The 23,239-nt window shown below is 40.4% G+C and overlaps 1 protein-coding gene across 7 annotated transcripts in view; it reads left to right on the forward strand.

The window, feature by feature from the left end:
• The window catches only part of TNS3 (tensin 3), a 198,195-nt gene that overhangs the window by 52,910 nt on the left and 122,046 nt on the right, over nt 1–23,239 (forward strand). For 5 of the 7 annotated variants that reach the window (XM_040592171.1, XM_040592168.1, XM_040592166.1 and 2 more), the window contains 2 exons: nt 8,269–8,307; nt 19,846–19,887. Coding sequence is in view for 4 of the 7 variants with exons in the window: in XM_040592168.1 (XP_040448102.1) it covers nt 8,269–8,307; nt 19,846–19,887 (81 nt within the window). In the remaining 3 variants the exon portion in view is untranslated. Of the gene's footprint in view, nt 1–4,665; nt 4,709–4,739; nt 4,822–8,268; nt 8,308–19,845; nt 19,888–23,239 lie in introns of those variants that run through there. The other 2 variants (XM_040592172.1, XM_040592170.1) reach the window with 2 other exon arrangements.

The raw sequence follows: 23,239 nt of genomic DNA on the forward strand, positions 1-23,239 counted from the left end.
AAGGCTGCTTCCCTTGTCTTATTCTGTCTTGCTGAAGAAAACATTTAAAATACCTCCCACAGTTAAAGCATAATAAAGCAAGTTCAGTCTTAGTGAAAGCTGCCTGTTTGGGAGAGCTAGTTTTGATTAAATATGTATTTAAGTCTGTCGTAGGGAGAACATTCTGTACCCTTTTGCTGCATTATCTCTTTCCTGAATAGCACAAAATTTGAAGGTATATTTAGAATATATATGTTTAAGGCTTTGTTTTAATATATTTTGAGAGAAGCGAAATTTGTTAAAATGACCATAGGGCTATGAAAAATCAAGATTGTGATGTAAGAAAGTCAGAAACACTGTAATACTCAGGTGCTTCCAGTGCCTTTATGTCAGCCTCCAACAAAGTGCTCTCAATCTCAAAAATAGGCGAACTAGGGCCTTATAGATGGACCCTGTCTTTACAGCATGAGAATACATTTTGGCGGGAAAGTGTGTGTGTGTGGATCTGCCGTGGTTCTCAACCCTTTGGGCTGCTTCGGCCTCCTGTGACATGCTGAGCAGTGTACTCCAACGGTTTTCCCCAAGGATTTCGGTGAAGTTCCTGCTGGAGAGGTCATTCAGCCTCTTGGACATGACTCCTGCAGACCTTCTATCACAGGCTGAAACCCAGCCTGTGCTGGACTGTTGCATGTACCTTTGGGTGGCCTCATTCAAAGAGCTATCTTTCCTTTCCTTCTTGTTATTTAACAAATTTATACATTAAACTGGCCTTAGTGAGTTGCAGAGAATCATCCTGCAGATGGATGGTTTTCAACTCTAGGGAAATAAAAATCAAACACCCCCATCCCCCCAACTAATTATTTTACCAACAAGTCTGAGGTGACTTCTGCCTTTATATCTTTCTGTGATGTCGAGTGGAAGAGACTGTCATTGCTGTCTTCTGGAGCCCTCCTCCTTCACCACATTGCCCTCTTCTCTATAATGTATATTAAGGAAAAAAGATCACTTCCCCCTATTTTAACCTAAGTTTATTGTTTAAATATTGCTTTCATGCTATCTTGGGAACCATAATGTCTCTAGCTCTTATACTGTTGCTCAGCTGTTGGAAGCAGACTGAAACCCAGAGAAATCACACCAACATATATATATATATATGTATGTATGTTAAAGGTCGGCAGTTCTGAGGTTCAGCAGGTCTGGTGCACAGCTTGTTGCCTTGAGCAAATGCAGTCCTTGCTGGTAGCGTGTTCCTTTGGGAGAGGCATATGTCTGGGGAACTGTGCCGCCATTGCTTGCTAGGGCCTCCCTGTCTGGTAACCCTGCGAGATTTGTTTCAATTTGCAAATGAAGCGTGTTTTCTCATGGGGATTACACCAAAATAAATAGGCCTGGAATCCTGAAAGGATAACATAGTTTGCCAAGGAATGTGTAGCTAATTAAGCTTGGAGAGGTCAGATCTGACCCAAAGAAAGCAGAAGTCAGTTCTTGCAAAGATGTATGCAATTGCCAAATTAGGATTATTTTTTTTTAACTGTTCTTTAAAGCAGCAGCAAAATGAGATACTTTGAGCAAAGATACTATGTGTTTACACTTATTTAGCATCAAATCCTTTCAACCTACTTTATAAACCTGTGGTTAAACAGATTAATTGAGGAGGGACAGGAGCCAGCACTCCATTTACATACAGTTCAGGCTGTCAAACCAGACCACAGTGCAAAGGGGTGGTGCAAAGCCTGGTAGAAGTCTAGTTTTAGGATCTTGGGGCTCCTGCTGGTATGGTTTAACCTCTTAGCGACATCCAGGTTCTTCTGAGTGAGTTTCTTGTCCTTTGCTTCTGAACTCTTTTGGAGCAAATCCAGTGACCTGATAAAGAAGAGGACTTCACCTCTGATTACTGGTTTATGGTTATCAGGAGAGATAACAATCCATTTTTGATTCTAGGGATCTTCTGTTTCACCGGAGTTTTGAAGAAGTTCTTCAGTTTACCCTTCTCCCCCATAACCTATGTGGCAAATGTCTTGCCGTATATTTGTTCTTCAGAGCGCTGGAGAACAACTTTTACAACATAGGTTGAAACTGTGACTCTGCAAGATCAAATATCACAGCATGAAGAAAGCCAGACTTCGAGGTGGCAAAGATACGTGAACAATACATTTCTGTATCTGGGGATGGCTGCATTCCTAGTTAATTGTGAAAGGTTTATTTTCCTTCAGCAGCTTTGTTTGAAACAGCTTTGTGGCTTTGTCTGGGAAACAGGGATTTGTATGTAAATAACTACTCTAAATTTTTAAGTCCCTCCTGAAGGTATGTAACTTTCCATTTCAGGTGCTAATTTCAGACTTTGTTTCATAAGGCATAATCACTAGTAGACAGAAAAGAGCTGTGCATGGGTTAGGCCTGTAGGAGCATGGCTTAGATGTTACAGTACTCAGTTACTCATGTTTTTTTTTTCCAAGAAACACATAGAGAGTTCCTCAAGGTTCTGCTGATCCTCTTTACATCTCGTTGAGGTGGGTCCATATAGTGTTAGCATTATTTCAGCAAACAAAAAATACTGAAGTTGAGACATTAATAAAAGGGCGCCAAAATGTCACTGTTGGAATGTGGTTTTGAATTGTTCTGTTGTTCCCTGTAGCAGCTTTATCACAGAATGAGAGGAGAGAAAAAATGTAATGTGTTAGGAAGCTCTTCTGTTGTTTCTTGGCTTCTGCACACTCTATGACAGCATTATATGTGAATAAATCTTTGCATTTTATTGATAATCATGAACGAAGCCCATGAACAGTTTTTCAGGTGTAGTTGTCTTTGCAATTTACAATGCAATCTTTTTGTTTCTTAGAAACTTAACTTCAGAACTGCTTTACATTAGTCAAGTAGGAGGGTTGTTTCCCTAGGGCAAAAGAATTTGTTGTTCTGAAGTGAGAGTCGAAATGGTGTATAGGTGCACTGAATCACAGTGCTGGTTTGTATCTATTACTTTTTTCCCCCCTTTGTTTTCTTTGTGGGAGCACAGTTATATCTTGTTAATTAAAACATTGTAGTGACTGCAAAGTGCTCGTTCATTTTCTGCTGTGTTTGGTAGATCTTCCTTTAAGGCTGCTGTTTTCAATGTGTCAAAACATGCTTAATTTGAAGAGGAAAATACAGTGGGTTTGGGGCACGCTTTATAGCTATTCTCTCTAGCATGAAATGCTCAGGGTGCTTTGCTTAATCTCCAGGACAAAAGTCTGAGTTAGATACTGAGTTAGATCACACAACTAGAGATGTGGTGGTGGTGCTTTTGGTTGTTCTTTTAATTATTATTATTAAATAGAAGTTGTGTAACTTTTTAATCCCAAGTTAATATCCCAATAATGTCCCTTTTTTTTCTAGAATTTGGATTTACAATTTTTTTATTTAGTCATCTTACAAGTTGTATCTTTGAAAGCACAGAGTTACTTTTAAGAGATGCTGCACTTAATGTCCTTTAGCTTGTTTCCTTAGTGAGTAAGGGGATTTATGATTTGAGCATTTTGTGGGGTGGGTTGGAAGATCATAGAATCATAGAATGGTTTGGATTGGAAGGGACCTTAAAGATCATCCAGTTCCAACCCCCTGCCACGGGCAGGGACACCTCCCACCAGCCCCGTCCAGCCTGTCCTTGGACACTGACAGGGATGGGGCACCTACAGCTGCTCTGGGCAACCTGTGCCAGCGCCTCGCCGCCCTCACTTCCTAATATGTAATCTAAATCTGCCCTCTTTCAGTTTAAAACCATTCCCCCTTGTCCTATCAAGAAGGGGATGATCACTGACAGGCATGTCAAAAGAAGAAAATTAAGCAGAGAAATTTCTTACGTTTTCAGGGCTTAACACCAAAGCTGTAGTTTTAAATAAATAGGTGTGTGTGTTTAAAACCAAACCAACCAAACAAACAAAAACCTGGGGAAAGAAAAATGTGTATGTAAAGACACATATTAAGTATTTCCATGAGCTTACCATTTGGGCTCCTGACAGTCATTTATGCAACAGTCACAAGGTCTCCTAACATCACTGTAACTGCATGTGATTTGGAGGGTATCAGTGGCTTCATCTTGCCGCTCTCTTTCCCCTTTCTCATCAATTTTGTAACATGATAATTAGTGAACTAGAACAAACTGTTTTTTAGCAGGTCATGTATATATTTGATGAAGAATCCTCCCCTTGCACATCCTTTGTGTTACAGGTAACCTGTGGCATGCATGCCAGCGTTTCTTACTTGATAAAACTGTTCCTTGGAAGAAAGTAATTCAGTATAGCCAAATTGTTAAATTGCTTTTGCAAAAGCGATACGATAGCGTTCGATATTTGGACTTTGAAATGCACCTTTGGGAATAACTGGCTCATTCTTTGAAGATGGTTCTTCCTCTGGATGATAACCTACTTCTTGCAGAAAGAAAATAAAAAGGAAGGAAGGTAAAAATGAAAGATGCACCTGGGAGTGAAAAAAAGCCTTGAAATATAAATATGGGATATGCCAGAAAATGACCTGTTGTGCAGCAGTGAGGGGCACTGTCGTGTCTGTTACAGCAAGCGGGGACACATTTTATTTCCTTAGTGCCAGATATCTTGAAATTTGTTGACATTTTGTCTTGTTTGAGTTAACATTTATCTGGAGTTGGTTGGTTACTCATTAACTGGTGTGGCTGGTGTTACAGTAGTACGAAGGAAAACTACCTGCAGATTCATTGGAGACAGAATTCTTCATCAAAGTAATTATTTAAATTTTTTTTCCATCAATACGGGAGTTTTCCAAACTAAGGCTCTATTCAGGAAGTATCCCACCAGGAAAGTGTTTCTGTATTAACTGTGTATACAAGAACAGGTAGTTTGTTTTTCCAGTATTTGCTTGGTTATTTGTGGGTAGCCTAATACGTCTATATGCATGTATGTGTATGAGTCAGGTGCTGAAAATGTAACTAGTTTTGAAAATCAGGCAAGACATGTCCATATTCTGATACTGGTTGTTAATACATGAATTTGCAGGAGTAGGAAAGCTAAATGCACCTTGGTTGTATGGAACTGTGAAGTACTACACTATTGCATATCCAGTGTATTTCTTAAAAGAATAAAGAAAAGCTGACAAACTAGGTGATTACAAATGTCGGTTTTGGTTTTGTATTCATTTTTTTTTTGGTTTGGTTTGGGTTTTTTGTTGTTGTTGATTTTTTTTTTTTTTTTTTTTTTTTTAAGATCAGCTGCAGCTTATTTGGAGAATCAGAAAAGTCCTGACATTTATTGTTTAGCGTGGCTGGTACACAATATGCATAACTTTTTCAACTGATGAATGAGATATTTATAGTCCATTTTGTCTCTGTATTGATACTGGATTGAAGCCCTGCGGTCTTGCTTTCCAGCTCTATACTTCTTTTCTAAATGCTGATTTTTATTTTTTTAGTATGTCTCAGACCTTTGCAAACCAGGAAAAAAAGAGTTGGAGCCACTCATATCCTCAGCTGAGGTTGCCTAGACCTTGTGACAACCTCTGTTATCTGTGAACACGTCAGCTCTTTTGCTTTTAACCTGCGTCTAGATTAACAGTGGAAGAATTTGCTGCAACTGCTTATGAGACCTGAAATTAGGATACATAGAGACCTTGACTGTTTTCCTCTATTTGGGAAGAAATACGCTATTTGTGTATATGGAGTCAGTGAAAAAAAAAAGTCAGTGCACCTTGGATGATTCAGTGTGTCTTGCATTGAGTTTTGTAGCTCAAAAACAGTAGCAGTGCACCCAGATCTTTGGCTGTGTGATGCATTTTCAGTGCTCTGCGGTTCAGTGACGGTTCAACACAGCAATAAGTGGTCACCAGGGATTGCAGTTCATACCAGAAGGGGTCTTATGGAACTTTTTTGGTAGTCCTAGAACAGCACCATCTAACACCAGTGTTGATCTTTGTAAAAAGAAAGTGTGAAAGACCCACAACCAGGGCAAGATGGAGCCTATCTGTAAAGTCAGGTTGCTCCGTATAGCTGTTGTAGGCAGAGTGAAGCTCAGAGAAGAAAAAAACCAAGGAAGTGCTAACCGTTAACATTAGCTCTCATCATCTTACAGCCCTGAGCGTGTGTGAGTTGACTGAATAAAATGCCACAGATCTGCCAAAAAAATCCGTAATTCTTTGCCGAAGTTCTTTTCCCGTGGATGTCCCTAGTGCTCTTGTGTCAGAATAAAGAGGATTTTTCTTATTTCTTAGGCAGTGAGTCAGCTGTAATTATTGAGGAGGTTACAGCAGGGTTGTGTTTTGGTTAGCCAAGGGGAAAGGAGATGCTTGATTCCTCGAGGATTTTTAATAGTGGAGGGAATGGAGAGAGCAGAGGTGATATTGATGTGCTCCAGTGATGACAATTATTTTATAGTGTTTCTGATTATTAATTATGTGAGCATGTAATATCAGTTCATCTCTGCTTTTCCACTGCACTACCCAGCCAGCCTGCAAGCTCCTTTGGGGTTTCCATTAATTCTTTTTCTTCCTAGTGTAGGCAGAGAAAGGAAAGTAATGGTTGAAATTTCAGTTTTTATCTATTTTAACCTTACGCATTGCTAATGAGAACACTAGCAAAAGCTGGATTTTAGTGCTCCAAACTGCTCTGCCTGGTGGTTTGCCACTTTGGCTTGAAAGGAGAATTGGTGGTTGTAATTGAAGGTGGCATCTGAAGTTTTACATGCTGTGTTGGATGAGGGCTCACAGAGGCAGATGTCTTCGCTTTCAGCAGCAGGAGTGCTATCATGACAGCTTAGTTAACATCTTCCATGTGTTTAGTACGGATGTTTGGTTGGGTAGGCTAGTGAATCATGAGAGGCAGTCATGAAATGAGCTGCAGAAATGTGGCGTATTAAGACCCTGGACTTGCTAATCCTGCTGAGGAGCCCAAGGGTGCAGCAGACCAACCTCCACAGCTCCTCTCTGTCCTGTGTTTCTCAGGGATAGTGTGGAGATCATGGGGAGGCTGGGAGTGGAAAATCAAGTGCTGCTACTTTTATTTACTTTTTTTTTTTTAATAAGTCCTTTGTGTTTTAAGAAGTGTTGAGAATCAGTTACATGCCTTTCACAAGCAATTATGAAGGCAAATGCCATCCCTTCCGTGCTGGTGGTTAAGAACTGTTCCTCGGAGGTAAGACCAGAGCAGGCTGTCCTGGTGTAATCGGGTCTGTCTCTTTGGGCTGCCTGCAGGACTGAGGTTTCTTTTTGTTCTTTCTGCTTGCTCTGTTGCATGGATGGCATCTTCTTTTTATTACTCTAACGCTTATAAATGATGCATCAGGCCCCTCCTACTCAGTAACACACTCTGAGCCGTGGCTTGAGAGCTGGTGGGACAGCTCACCAGTGGGACCTGAGAGAAAACACCTTTGTAGTCCAGGTGTTGCTGCTGAGTTCCTGGCTCTGCTCTGTTGGCTGAGAGGTGAGTCCATCCTGGAGAGCCGTAATTGTGAAGGTGAACGCGTTAAATGAAAGGAGTTTTCACTGGGGTTAGCCTCAAAGTGCTTGTTAAAGTGAGCGTGTATGATGACTTACTGGGGCTCAGCTGAGTGGTGTAAATTGATGAACCACAGTCTTTTGACTTGGCTGTGTGAGGTCCGAGGGTGCCTGCAGCTAACACTTGCTTTTCCCTAGATCGTTGGGTAATCTGAGTTAGTCATGCTTTCCTTGGCTTTCTTGTGTTTTTGTTTTGAATAGTCAAACGAGTGGTTTTTGTTGGTTGGTTTTGTTTGTTTTTTTTTTTTTTGGTGTGATGCATCCAGAACATGTTCTCCATAGGAAGCATTTTAACGTGAAGCCAAGCCTCTGAAATTATGTGAGTCCACGGAGTATCTGTTCTGCTTTCTCTGCTCAGCCTACACCCCATTAAAAAAGCCAGAACAAGGATAAGGTGTTAGGAACTGCTGAAGTCCTAGAGTACATGAAAAGCAGAATACTTATTTATTAAACTAAAACTGAGTTGATATGAGAAGGCTGCAAAGGCTGGAGGAGGGAAGAAAGCCCTCCACATTTCCCTGCATATGTGACCTGAGGGAAGGCATTACTCTTCAGCTGGCTCCACTGATGACAGCATGTGTGCAAGGCACCAAGTTAGCACTGAGCTAATGCAAACTTTTCAGGGGGCTGAGAGAAAGTAATGCAGCTGAGGACACTCAGATTCTGCACCTGGTCTGGTTGGTGCCTATTTGCCTCTGCCTGGATTTTGGAGTATTTGAGGGAGCTCAGTCAATGGGATTGGGTCAGCTCCAAAGAAGTATCTTTTTTCTCTTATTTTATTATTGTGTTTTATTGCAGGTGGTGACACCCTGCTTTTTTCCAAGCAACTACGAACTGGTAAGTGATTTTGGCACTACTGATATCCATCAGGTTTTATTAGGTTATAGATTAAGTTATTCCTGTAGCCTCCAATAATCTTTTGTTATTTCAGTACCATGCCATCACCTTTCCCCTGTGAGGGCTTGGCAAATCAAGGGTCTGTTCTTGAAGCTTGTTAGTGTCCTGTCCCATGCAGGAGTCTGGTTGTTTTATTGAGCATTTTTCAAGGCTAAAGATTAACTGGGTGAAATGTTTTCTGCCGGTTTGGATTCTCCTTAAACGGGACAGGATGACCTGCCTGTGATGCCACAACCATGTGCTGTTTGTTGTCTGTATTACCTTATCTGCTTTTGTTTGTGTGTTTTAAATAACAAAAGAAGACATTAATTATTTCAACATACTGATGTCTTATTTCAGTTTGGAAATATGGATAGCAGACTATTTGGTTGGGGCCTGTTGTTTTTTGTTGCTGGGGGAAGAGAGGAAGCTAACCCATGCTTCCTCATGATAGGAAAATGATAAGGCTTTTCTGGCTTGCATGACTGAGTTTGGTTATTTCAGCTCTAAGGGTAATATGAATAATGCCTGGAGGATGGGATGCAACGGCTATTTATTGAACCAGCACTACCACGTGCTAGTGCCATTACTAGAACTAATCAGGCAACAGCTGATGCCCAAGTGTCAGCTGAGAGCCCTATGTATTTACGTATGTGATGCAGCCACTGGCAACTGGGCATCCTGCATCTCGCTCCTGCCTTGCGACAGCAATTGGCCAAGATACTTTGCATATTTCTGTGTCTTGATTCCCTGCTGGAAAAATGCAGGTAATGCTACTTGCCTAATATGAACCACAGAAGTCAAAAAGTGCTATGGATGTGTTGGTTCATGCTTTTCTTAATCATTGTCTTTTAAAAGAAAGGCTGGAATCCTAAATCTGTGGTTCACGTTATTAGGAGGAATGTGAATATCAACTTGTGGGAGGTCTCTCCTAATTTTGACCCAGTAATTTTATGAATTAAATCACGTCAGAGTCTGAGGATCCTCTATGGCATTACTGCTAAAATCATAAATAGAAAATAAACCCTTCCTTACATCTGCAGCTCACAGTATTAGATGCAGACTGGCAACCGTGGTTGCTGTTTCTTGTGTGTTGTGCATGCAACCTGCATATGGATTCTGACATGGAAAATTTGTCATTCAGCAACAATTTTAAGCATACAGCAACCTGTGGGATATGGTACCAGTCATTGCCGTTAATAATTCGGGTTGAACTTGGTTTATGTGAACTGTGAACATGGGGCAATGCGGGTGATCTGGGCAGTGTGGCTGGCAGAAGTGGCCTAACCTGTTTTAGTTCACTAGCAGGGATGTAGCCAGAGATATACTCAGTCCCTGAATAAAACATTTACTAGTTTTAGGCAGAAGAAAGGGTAGATTTTAATTTAAATTTCTTGCAGGGAAAGCTGTAGGTGAAATACTTTCACTACATACTGTGTAATATGTTATTATTGAGAGTGAGGCTGAGCAATTTTTTTTGCGTTTGCTGTGAAATGTGGTTGCACTTTCAGATTGGGAGTCTGCCTTGTGCCCAAATAAATTTTAGCTGTTCAATGAAGAGTTATGTTGTTCTGAAGAAGGATAAGCTATGACCATATTAGCTGTAAGCAGTTTCTTTTACAGTCATTTTGAGTGTAAAATACTGAGAAGATCAAGAGCGAGTAGTTGGGATCTTTAAATAATAAGGACGGCAGTACTCTATTCCAATTAATCAAAACTTCGTTGCATTGCAATTTGCTGCTGAACTATGGATTTATCCCCATTCATTCCAGCCAAGGAATTCCAGCCTTCCAGTTCTGATGTGAATAAACGATGCATATGCCTGCTCTAAATTAGTGCTACATATATTTAGCCAATATAATGGTTGCTCTCCTTAATGTGGCTTACAGCAAGAACTGTAGTTAAACTCTCAGTGGCATGTTTGCTGAAGACTGTTGAAGCCTGACGAAACTCACAGATGCTCTTTTTCTTCAGAATGTGGTTTTTATTGATTATTTTCAGCTTGGATGTCTGTTTCCAAAGAGGCCTTTTCTTCCCATTTCTGATGAGCTGTGTATATTGGAGCTGCGTAATGACATCAGGATCTTCACAGATCAATGCAATGCAGCTGTTTGGCGTTTCAGGTGCTATATAAACCAGCTGCTGTGAAGTGTTCTAATACTGCTTACTTTATGTTGTCATGCACATTCCTCTGGTCGGGGAAAGGGGGATGTTGTTAGTCCAGCTCTGTTAATTCAAGTCAAATGTTGAACAAATGTGACCTATTCCGGTGCACTTTGTTTTATTTCACGAATAGGCAGTGGGTTAGTAGTGGCAATGGACTTTCATTGCAGAGGTGTACAGCGTGACCCAAAGTATTTAAAAAAGAAATAAAAAGGGTGAAAAAATGCTATGGTCACTGTTGGTTGGGTTTTTTTGTTGGTTTTTTTTTTTTTTTTTTAATCTAAAGAGTTGACTTAGCTTATGTAACAGTTCTCCTAAAATTTCATAAAAATCAAAGATGCCAAGTCTGTTTAAACAGCCTTTTCTGGAATTGTTGGATCTTTTTTTGAAAGTTTTTCAATTACTTTTTTTTAAACAACATTTTTAATTAAGGAAAAATTTACTAACAAGTACACACATTTTTCTTAAACAAGTCTTTTTTTCTAGCACTGCAAAAAGAAAAGAAGGTTTAAAGCTCCCTAACCTTAAAGTTCCAAACACTTCATTTCATCTATTACTTTAAAAAGATAAAAATAAAATACAGGGAAAGCCAATGGAAGGACGGTATTTTTGAGTTTATGTTTAGATGCTAGGAAGTATTCTAGGGTGGTTTAAGATGCTTCAAGAAGGCAGTAAGTTTGTCTCCACTGATCCTTCATGATCATGTATTTTTTAAAAAGAATAAAGGAAATTAATTCCTCAGAGGCTTGCACATGTATCCCACCAAGTGTCTTGTGGTAATGAAATGTGGCATGAAGGCCCAAACCTCTTAGCATACATGGATTCTTATCTTAAAATTACTCCATCAGTTGAATGGCCCTTCTCACTGCATGACTTGTCAGTTTTAAGGCACAGTTAAGTAGTGATCTTTACCAGGGAAATTTTGGATTTAACCTTTATAACCCTTCTTCTTCTGTTCCCCCCCCCCCCCCCCTTTTTTCCCCTCTTTTTTTTTTTTTTTTTTTCCTCCAGCTAGTTACTAAGGAACTCTGCATATCTGTAGTGTTGTCATCTAAATACCACATTTCACAACCAGTTGTTATAAAGATTATATGTATGTTATATATATGTAAAATATAAACTCTTTATAATATTTATAAAGATTATATATCTCTAATGCAGAAAGATTAAGTGCAGACTTACCCAGCTACTTATGCTTTATTGTAACATCACTTCAAACTGAATTTTGTTTAGCTGTTTTGCCAAGTGTTGGATGGAAGTTTAATTATTTTGGTAGAAACTGGGAAGGGGGGTGGCAGGGGTTCTGGTTTTTTTGGTTTGCTTAGCTCTGTTTTCCTTAAGTATGCAAGCCTCTTTTCTGCTTGTGAAGAGAAACATCAGACTTTCACAGTCAGGCCCCTCCTAAAAAATGCAAAACCTGATTTTGAACAGTGTGGCAGACTGTGCTCTGGCCTGTCTCAAAAGAGGAGGTGAACAGAATAAAACTGGCTGTGCAAGAAAAGGGTGGTTTTTGTGTAGGTAGGGTTTTTTGGGATGTTTATGTTTTTGGTGATTTTTTTTTTTTTTAAAGGAATGGGAGAATACCTTGAAAAAATTGCTGAAGAAGCAAGTGGTGGAGTCTCAGTGGTCTCATCCTTATTGCATATCTCCTTGTTTCTCTGGTAGTTAACACATACCTTCATGCATACAGCATTTTCTCAAAAGAAACTAAAAGTGAATTTTTGTGAAAATGTATTATGGTACAAAGAAAAAAAACCAGGTGTATATGGGGGAAGAGAGGAAGAGAACCGAAAACCTTAAGAAAATTCAGTACTGTATCAGCATTTGAAAAAAAATTAGTCCTTTTAAGCAAAAACTCTCCCCTTCCTTTTTTTTTTTTTTTTTTCTCTCTATAGTGCCCGGTGACTGCAGTCCTCCCCAGCAGCTTTGGCTGAGAAAGATCAGTGGATACAACAACATGTGTTTTTATCCTTGCTGCATTCATTTATTTTTTATGCATTCATTTATTTTTTAAACGCATCTTCCCAGAAAAAAATGTGAGGCCGCCTGTTGTTCCCAGGGAGCACAGCCAGCCTGTTTTTAGTGTTAGCCCGCATGAGATTTTCTGAGAAATCTGAGGCCGTTTGTGCTGCTGGGAAAGGCCTGAGCGTGCGGGTGACGGATTGCATTCTCCAGTTTCATTTTTAAGTGGGGCCTCAGTCCTAGAAAATGTAGGATTGTTAACTTGGGTTAATCAGGTGTGACCTCCAAGTGCCCTTGGGCGGTGGCCGTGGGGAGCTGGGAGCTGCCAGGCCACAGTGGTTCTGCTCTGCCAGCTGCCATGTTGGCTGTCCGGCTTAGATCGGTAAAAGCTTTGCTGGAAAACTGCAGCAAGTGGGTTTGATTTGTAATAAAATTTCCCTGACTAATGGCCAGTTAATTTCTGGGTTTTTCCTTCCTTATTCAAAGAATGCAAATCTTATGGAAAACTAGGGAAAGGCCCAGTTCCATTATTTATGGGGACTTACTTTTCCCCCCATATGCTGCATCCAAACTTTAACTCACAGGACCTGTGAGATGTGCACATAGCAAGCGTTGTTATCTGCACGTAGCAAGCACGATGTGGTGGAGGTGAAGGGTACAGAAAGCCAACCAGACCTCCCTGGGATCCTAGAGCATTGCTAGGATCTTTCCCGCCTCCTTCCCTCGGTCCTAGCAGAGCGGCGGTGCCAGGCCGCGCTGCCCGGCCAGCATGCCTGCACCTGGTGGGGAGGGAAAGTCAGCGGGGCTGGGCTGGGCCCCGTGGTGTTTGCGAAGCCGGGCGGGATCCAGTGGAGGTTTGTGTCTGCTGGTTCAGTTCCTGCTTTGTCGCCATCCAGAACCATAGTGCCCGTGTCCCTATGTGAAGAAGTCTGTGGGCTTTGGAAAAATCTTTATGGGGATGATGCTTCTCCACATCTGGTTCATACAGCTTTCCTGAATGATGGGGAAGCAAAGGTGGCTTGAAACTTTTTTAAGCTAACACTTTTTTCCTCTTCAGTTTTGCTCTAATAAATTTTGATCTATGCTTTTCCCTTCCTTTCTCTTTTCCCAGCTTCATGATTCCTCTTTTTCTTGACTTCTTGATTTGTTGGTCCCGCGTTCCCCTAGTGCCCTCGATTGCAGAGCACAAGACACCTTCTTGACAAAACCTGTGAGCTGCAGCCTGAATTGAAACACTTGACATGGTTAATTTTTCAACCTTTTTCAGATTTGCCGATCCCCAGAAGGGGGTTGATGTGGGCCCCTATATAATGCATTTCTGTGGGGTTTGTTTTTTGTTTTTATGTTCCAAGTGCTTACTAGAGTAAGCTATGGACCTCACAGGTCTGCAGAGTAGGGGTTCGGGAACATGATTTTGAAGCAGTCAGTGCCTTGTTCATGAATGTCCCCAACTTAGCTGTAAAAGGGACAAGATAATCAAACAGTGTGAGTGTGGATACCCCACTCCCCTAAATTAATGGAATGTGGTGATCCTGAATTAAGCAGCGCGGCATGTGCCAAATTCAATAGCTAGTCATTGTATTTTCCAGGAGAGAGGGCTCATGTAGTTTCTAGGAATATTAGAGAACTAAACAATTTTGTAGAAGCTTAAATATGAAGTTTTGTTATAATGCAGTGTTCAGTCCCTGACATTCATCCCAAATGAAATGAGAATCAGGCTTTCTTGGAACAAAACCGTTCTGCGGCAGCGGGGGATCCATGGGAGGGAGCGGTTTGGGAGCTCTGCAGCCAGGTTTGCCTGCCTGTTGGTTTATGTTCTCCCAACCTCTCCCTGAGCGCGGCACTGTCACAGGCAGAAATGCCTGCTTTTCAGCAGCAGGACACGATTTGCTATACAACAGCTAAGCCCAGTGATATGACGTCCTTGCAAGATGTCTCACGCTGCCTTCGGCCTTCCCACCTTTCTTTTAGCTAAAGGGAAATTACCCATGTTTCGGGCTCCTTGGTATCCTTAGTTTTTACTTTGCATGGACACTTCTTGTATATGTTTGACTTTACTAAGGAAATGGGCTTACATAGATTCTGCTTGACAGCTCACACTGGAAAAGGGACATACACACTTCAGGGTAGTTTTTTTCTGCTTTTATGCATGTATTTTCCATTCGCTCATGGCTTATCTTGAGAGTGACAGATCTTACGTCCCTTCTGAATGTGCTTTTAGTTAGTCTTTGAAAAGGCTTTCTCAATGGAAGAATGTGTAAAAGGAAAGGACAGTACCAGTCGCATCTCTGTAGTGTTTTCCAGCCAAATATTAAAAAAAAACCCAACAAAACACAAACCACAGAACTGTAGCACAAGGTATCACAGTGTTGTGGAGGACTGGCATCTGTCTTTCAAAAGGAAAAGACAAATCCTTTCAAATGCTTTAGTGTTAATTTAATTGGCTTTTCTTATAGCCAATATTCATTGTCATAAGCACAGTTATCCATGTGGACGCCTCTTTTCTGGCAGAACTGTGAAGCAAATACCATTCCTTAGGTTCTAAGTTCTGATGTTTTGTCTGACATATAATAGTGGAAACTAATCTTCAGTCAGAAACTAATCACATAGCATCCTGTTCAGTTTTAGCTCACTGTCATTTCAGCAATCATGCTGGTTTAATTTGCTGTAGGGTAATGTTTTTCACATTGCTTCAAGAATTTAGTACTTGCACCTGAGTATCAAGGTGTGTTCAACAGGAGTGTTATGTGTGAACTTGCTTTTGCTTCTTCTTGCTGAATGTCATTAAATGCTGGAGCGAGAGAGGTTGAAGCTCAGGTCTGTTCCTTGCAGAGATGTCACAGCATTACCTGTTAGATGTGGGGGAGGAAGGGAGGGAAGCTGGAGTTTGTTGGGTTTTAGGTTCTTTAAAGTGGAACCCAAATGAGAAGCTTTCAGGGCAAGGTAGCCCTACTAATTAGCAAAATGTTAACAGAGGTGGAGAAGCTGTGTCTTTAATGAAGGGAGGGAGTAGTGCATTTCCTCTCGCATTCATTTAAGGGCTGATGTGTATTCCTTTTGTGCTTACTAAAAGGAATATAACCTTTTCTTTTTTTTTTTTAAGTAACTACAATTTTATCTTATGCTTTAATGGCTTTAGTTTTAGTTCAGAGAGGATTTTTTAGGGGACTGTTGGCAGGAATCTGCATAGTTTTGTCCTGTGATGGCAGGAGGGGGAGGTAGTACAATTTTTTTGGAATGATTTTTTCCTTAAGCCATAGCAAAATGGTTTTTATTTCTAACCATGTGGATCTAATATCCTTTGAACTGGCTTTATGGGGGGGCAGAGAATGTTTTGCTGTGTTTGATATTCTTGAAATGCTGTGATTGGTGAGGTGCACAAGTAACACGTTAGCTGCAATATACTTTCATCACAGCGTTCAGTACGTTATATTGGGTCAAAGTATAATGGCTGCACATGGGGCTAATGAGATGTGAGAGGCATCTAATCTCCTCTTCTCTCTGATTTTGAGTTTTACACTGGGAAAGTGATTCTAGTAATACAGGTGACAGCTTCCCCCTGGAGAATAGTAGCATTTCTTATGCTTTAACAGGTAGTATTGGGAAAAAACACCCCCAAAATGACATGTGGTGGGATATTGTAATGTGCAGTGGTGTTTTCCGTATGAGGTAGTAGGTCCTTTGCCTATGGCAATGTGTCTTCCAGCTGGGAGAGAGGAGTGGGAGAGAAGTTGGGAAGTGGAAACAGTGGGCACGAAGCGAGGGGGTTTGATGTCGCTGTAGAAGGAGGGAGGGAGGACAGTTCTGTTATGGAGTTGGCAAGATCAGTTTCGCTGTCCTGGTTAACATTTTTTGGTTTGCTTTACTTTTTTTCTCCTGAATGTCCCATAGACTTAGGTCATCCTGGTTCCTTTGCCATCTCTTTTTCTCTTTCGGGACTTAAAGTAAGATTTGACTGGCACAGCTGTACCTTGGAGTGGTCACCCCATGCTAAAGTAGAAAGTAATGATGATGTTCCAAGAAGAAATGTCAAGCTTTCGCTAAACCCTTTAGAAATTTGGGATGTAGCTCTTCTGTCTTAATGTGGCTGATAGTCTTGGTTAAGATCTTTAGCTTGGATATTAGAATATACTTTCAAAGCCCTCCTTCATTTGTGTCCAGAGACTTGAAGCTGGATCTTCCATATCTTAAATGAGCGTACCACATTAGTTAGCAGCTGAAGAATTTTATTTGTAATTTTCTTCCTAGAGTTGATGAATAAACAGCAAGAGTAGCAGTATTTGGCTTGGGGACAACCATTTTAAAGCCATGCAGGGAGCACGCAGAGACTTGAGTGTACATCCTTAGGTGGCCCAGTTTTGAAAGAATGGGATTAGATGCTGGCATCTGCTTACTGTGTGTATGTGTATATACGTGTGTGTGTGTGCACACACACACACGTTACACAAAGACTTGTATTTACCTGGGATGGTTTTGTCACCACAACTCATTTAAGCACTCTTCCCATTAAATCAGAAGAAAAAGGGCACAGAGTCATCCTGCCAGTTGATATAGTTATGTCAAGCCCGCTGCTTCTAGCACTCTGTGTTCCCTCTCTGTAGTAAGGTGGAGGGAGAGAGCTGTTGCTTCCAGCTGAGTGAGAGAATATAAGGCATTTCAAGTAGAGGCTGGACAAGCCAAAGAGCAAGTTCAAAACACTAACAAAGAATGAGGAAAGAGGATATTTTTGCTTCTTGTTCTATCTATTAGTTATGCTCAAAAACTTTCAGACTACACCAGTCCAGTGCTAAACTGAGAAATACATGGAAAAAATCCTTTTGAACTGGCAGCCATTAGGTGTAAACCTCATTTATGTCTCTGTTCTATATGCAGTAACACATACAGGCTGCTTAGTTGTTCTGGAAGGGTAGGTGCTGAGCTCAGCTTGTGCATGAACTTTCTGGGGAAGAGCAAGACAGGTGGCATGTTTTCCCAAGAGCTGTGTTTGTGGAGCCCGCAAACTTTCTGTGCGGCAACCTCCAAGGGAATCAAAAAATTGTATTTTGCCTTTTTGTCTACAGATTTGTGTATTCCTGCTAAGTAGCCGTGAGCATCTTAAGACATGAAATAGTAGTAACTAAGGTTATAACGATACAGGTGTTTGTCTTATATATCATCTTTAATCTGCTGAGAACTTGGAAGTTTCAGTCAATTTAGGGTTTCTGGGTTGAATTAATAGCATGAGTTTATATATTAGTTCTTCTGACTGACAGGTTTGTGTGTTTAGCACTGTGGAGATTTGATAGCTGACAATCAGAGTCAAGTTATTAAACAAAAAATAAAACAACCTCAAAACCTTTTCTTGTGAGATTGGCTCACAGTTAACTCCTGTTGTAAGGCTTATGGTTTGTGCAGGATGTATGCCCTAGTAAATCTGGAGGGTGCTTGTTGAATTAAGCAAGGTGTTGCTACTGTAATGTGCACTCTGAAAATCTGTAACTGGGTTTTGACTTGAGATGTGCTACTCGAGCGTATCTGAATCTCAGTAACCTACCAAAAAAAGCTGACAGTTATAAAGCTGCATCTCTAGTTCAAAGTGTCTTTCCCACAGCAGGCTTTGGGCTCATGTTTGCAGTTGTACCACTGCAGGTGTCTGCAAGGTGGAGAAGTTGTGTGGCCATGTGAGTGTCTTGGGGTGCCCATAACCTGTCTTGGGCAGAGGCTGGTATTCTTGGTTTGGGCAAACACTGTTCCTGTGTGTGTATGTGCTGCTTTAGCTTTTTTTTTTTTTTAAGTTGTTATTTTTTAACACTTTCCAAGTTGTGAGTTACTGCACAGTGTTGAAGTTGCAGGAGAATCCAGCTGTGCTCAGCAAAGCAATTCAACAGGGAGAGCTGGGGTTTTGTATTAGTGACTGTGCCGTTTGAAGATGGTCTGGTCCCCACAATCAGAAAGCAGTTTCCTGCGATTTTTTTCCCTCCTTTGAATGTGCTTTCTGGAAGTAAGGCTCAATACGAGTTACTCTCTTACCTGTCAGTCTGCATGTGGTAGTGTGCCAGTGAAAATTATGAAGAGACAAAACGTGTTTCACTGTGCATTTTTATGTGTTACTTTTCTGCCCCTTTTAGTTTGTTTTAAATGTACAAGATAAATATTAAGTTTGATTTGCGTAAGGTTTGCACGTCTCATCCTAAGCTCTTGCAAAGTATTGCAGAGTGCTGTTTTAACAGCTGTTATGTTTTGTTCCAAAGGTGTCTATATTTCAGTGGTGGGTATATTTCAGTGATTCTTTTTCTCTATAGAATTTGCAGGCTAGATTTTCCAGACTGTGAAATGATTTTGCATTCGGCAGGGTACAGATGCAGATGGGCTGTCAGCTGTAATGATAACACTGTTCCTACAGCAGCAATGTACCTTGCTGCAATTTAGCTTTAATTTCTTCTGAGCAAAACCTTGTTGATTTCTGCACAGAATTTGAAATTGTCTTTTGAAGCAGTGGTTTTATGCAGTTGGATGCTAGGTATTGCTCTTTGCAGAAAGGGTTCTTTGCAGACTTGTGGAGCAGGAGTTTGTTGTGGTCTTTCCTAACCTACAGCACTGACTTCGTTCTAGTGTGACTTAGTTTTCTCATTTTGAGTGCTTTTCAAGGTGACATATTTCTGTTATTCTCCCATTATAATTCCAAATAGTAAAATACTTAATTCAGGGTATCTTCTCTTGTGAAATGCCAAATTTTAACTTTGTTGAAGTCTTAAGCAAACATTTTGAGGGCTTTTATATTTTTACTAGTTTCACCACTGTTCTTTCCCATTATTTTACCTTGATTTCACACTGATTGTGGCCATCAATAAAGCATGTACTGATGGAAGGTTGTGCTTCTGGTTATTCATGTTAGCTTTTTATAGTAATGGATTGACTCATTTCTTTTACAGGGTTTATTTTAAGCCTCCACACATACAATTTAGCATGTTTTAAAGCCTTGAACAGAGATTTTACACAGTGCTTAAAGAAAGTCCTAGGCAGTTCATTTTGTCAATACCCACATAATTGTCTGTTTTCATGAAAAAGTGTAACATGAGAGATTGGGGAAAAAATGCAAAAGGGAATGGTAGATGGTTAACAGCATACATCCCCATGTATATTGTAACTTGGAGTAAGCACCCTGAGTAGCTGAATGCTGCTTTACAAGACCTGGATATGCAGGATGATAGTGTAAAAGCAGTTTGTTTTCTGAATCTGTTTGATAGTTTGGTTATTAACGCTGTAGAATGTATATGTACATCTGAATTATTTATTTTGATTGTTGTGTGTATATACGAGGAGGGGATTTCTTAGAATGTAGTTAAACTATCTGGAAAACAAAAGTAACTTTTGTTAACTTTTCTCCTTTTGTAGGCTAATAACTCTGAGGCTGTCAAAAATCATGTAACCAGAACTGTAAGTAATTCCATTTTATTTCTTTTTTTTTTTCCTTAACTTGGCCTGATTTATTTTCCTGTTTGTGGCTGCTTATTTTTATTGCATCTTCACAAAGCATTCATTGCTAGCTGTTTTCAAAGCACGTGCTTTAGTTTCTATACTGTGTGATTAATTCTTTGTTTAGGATAATTAGTGTGTGTCCCCTCCTGAGTTTATCCAGGAACAATGAACTGAACTCTGTGATCCTTATTTCTGAATCAAGCAGGGAAGAAGCGAAGAGAAATATTAAGAACTTCATAGACTGATTGTATTCAGAGGAGTTCAGAAATGCAAGAGATTATTTTTTTCAGCAGAAAGAATATTCTTGTAGTGTGGTCAATATACAGTTGATCTTTTAGCCTTTATTTGCTCAAGTTACTGTGCCATGTTGTTTACAAAACCGATTAAATGCCCCTTTGCAACCCTTTAGAATTGCTACTGTAGTACTACTGGTACAAGTAGTATTAAATACATTTATTGAAGTGCAGTAGAACCCAGTCTTCTAAGTGATGTAGAAATTTTTGCAAATGGGAAGTATTGCACATTTCAATGCTGATAGCACTTACACTTCGAGTTTCAGCACAATTTCTGTGAAAGAAGTAAGACGAAGAGATTTCTTGAAGTTCTTTGCAGTTGCCTTTTATCAGAGATGTCAAGTTTCTTTCATTTTTAAATAAATCATGGGAGATGCCTATAGTTAAGTATCTGTTAGTAGGCAACTGTGTTGCAGGTATGTGATTCACTGCTGTAAAGATGAAGTTAACATCTGAAAAGGGGCAGAGGGAGGGACTTGCAAGATGCCTGTGGTCTTCACTTAACCTGCTGTTCGATTCAAGAACAGCTCTCTATCATGATAGGTGAGCATCTATTTCACAGTGTTGGTCTTGTGTGTGTTGCATTTGTTTTGCACTGTCGTCAGTGGTTTAGTGCTGCAGGCTTCTGCTGGTGCTGCTCAGTGCAGGGTGTGAAGAGTTCTGATTCTTGACTACCCATAAAAGCAGGAGACCGTCACAGAGGTTGCATTTGTATTAGCAGGTATAGTTTGTTTACTTGGGGTGTCAGTAAGTATTTTTGTACAAGCGAGGCCATCTCTGTGGTTGGATCTGTGCTATTATCCACACTATTCTAGTAAAATTATACCTATTTCTAAGTTGCTAGAGTGTATTTTATATTGACATCAGCTAAAATGTCTGGTGACAAGTTTATTTCTCCCTTCATTTCACTCTTCCTTAACTGGACAAATTAACTAAAATAAAAAAGTCAGAAAAGGGCAAACTTCTTAGTTATCTGCATGTGAATAATTGATTTTGACAGCTGCTTCTAGCGTAACAAATGTGAAGCAAAATAATGAGATACATTGTGAGGCAAATAATTGCAGATCATTTTCTATTGTTGGAAGGTTTGAGCTTTGTTGTTGTATCTGAATACTTCAGAGGGTTCTGTTTGTGCTGGTTGCTTATTACACAAGCCCAGGTCATATGTTTTTGGGTGTTTGCTGTACATGCGGAGGTTCATGCACAGCTGTTTTGCAGCCTTAATGGCAAGCAGTGCTTTTTCAGCTCTGCCTGTTGTCCTGTATCTTTTGCATTGGTTATTATTTGACCATTATCAACTGTCCTGAAACTTTTGGTAGTTATTTTCTATGGACCAGTATACCCTAGGTGCAAAGGGTGACGTCGGTGAGGGGCCAGGGGGTCACTGGGATATAGAAGAATGTTTCCAACTGAAACACAGTGGTAGGAACACCTATTCCCATTGGGAAAAGAGGAGGTGTAAAGCTGCAGGGCTGGGGGCATTTTAAGTGCTGTCTCCGGGCAGTGGGGCTAGGCGCAGCCATTGCTCGGGTGAGGGTCTGCAGCTCCAGTTCTGTGACCCGTGACTGCAGCACACATCCTGGCAGGGTGGTGCTGAGGGCAGGTGTGTCTCTTGTCTTCCTGTCGTTTCTTCCTTCTAAATTTGTGGCACGCTTCTCCTTTTGATTTATTAACTGAATTGAAGAAGGCTGCTTTAACCAGCCTGACCCTTTTTTGGCTCTGGGATTTCTTCTCTCTTCTCTCTCTGCACCTTGCTCCATGACATCTGGTCCAGTAAAGAAAAGCTTTCTTAATTTCTCCTAGCAACATGACTATTAATGGAGTATTTCTAATATCAGCCCTTACTGTTTTATAGGAAAGCTATGTAAACATCAACAAAGATAATTTGGCTTGAATATCCAAAATTTTATTAGATTAATTCTAACGTTTGGGATAGTTCTGAGGCACGGATAACACTTTCTTTCTTGGGAAGTCAGAAGTGCATTTTCTTACATTTTAGAGGCCTTTCTCATGCCCCTGTGGACTGGAATCATACTTTATTTGTAAGATTAACATATTAAGAAGAAATAAATGAGGCTTCTTGTTTCAACTGAAGGTTGGCAGATGTGATTCTGCCACTTTCTGTCCAAGAATTACGTGCACAGAATTTTCTGTTAGTTAATGGGGTGCTAAATTTGTGGTGAAAGTTTGCTTCAGTTTTGATCTCTTGGCATCTTAACTAGGTCAGAGAGAAACTTGGGAGATTACTTCTGAAGTCTTTCCCTCTGACACTACGTTTTTTCTTTCTGCTGTGGACATTGCTGTATCTTTTTACAGAGTGAGGCGGTAGAGCACAGACATACAGGAGCTTTGCATTAGGTGCTGCTGGGTTGTGCTCTGCAGGACTTCCACAGATGCTCATAACATGGTAGGTGCAAATTAATGCAGGAACCTTTGCACTCTGTTGTGCTGAACAATATTGCCCATGGGTAGTACTCATCCAGGAAGCAGTTTCAAAGCTCTGGAGTAATTATGAAACTTTGCTACAACTGGAGCTGGAGCACATGTATTATTTTAGTCAGTTGAGGTAAACTCCTCACTTAACGTGGTAATACTTAAATACGGCTGTAGTAAGTTTCCCCATAGGTTTGCAGTGGAACACAGTTATTCGAATGTTGACATGACTTCGTTTACCCAGGGAGGTGTGCTCCTGGTCTGGGTGTGCAAGAAACACTTAGCAGCACTTAAGTGTAGCTGAGGGCTGGGTGCTAGTCTCGCAAGGCTTGGTGAACCTGTAGTCTTGAGACATGGTAGGACTAAGGCTTCAGGAGTATTACGATTTTCCAAATGGGAATATGTGTATCTGTAAAATTGTATGTGAAGTAAAACATCAATTGTGATTCATTCTCACTTGAATTGGACTTTATATGCATCCAGTATTCTCTCCTAAAGAGCTCTTTGTAGCAAAAACCTGCTATGTGCCTTCTCTCTGTTACAAATTCCAGTTTTTTAGAAGAAGATAAAAGAATGGCTAGAAG

This window comes from Falco naumanni, chromosome 4, assembly GCF_017639655.2.
Source record: "Falco naumanni isolate bFalNau1 chromosome 4, bFalNau1.pat, whole genome shotgun sequence".
NCBI classification, from domain to species: domain Eukaryota; kingdom Metazoa; phylum Chordata; class Aves; order Falconiformes; family Falconidae; genus Falco; species Falco naumanni.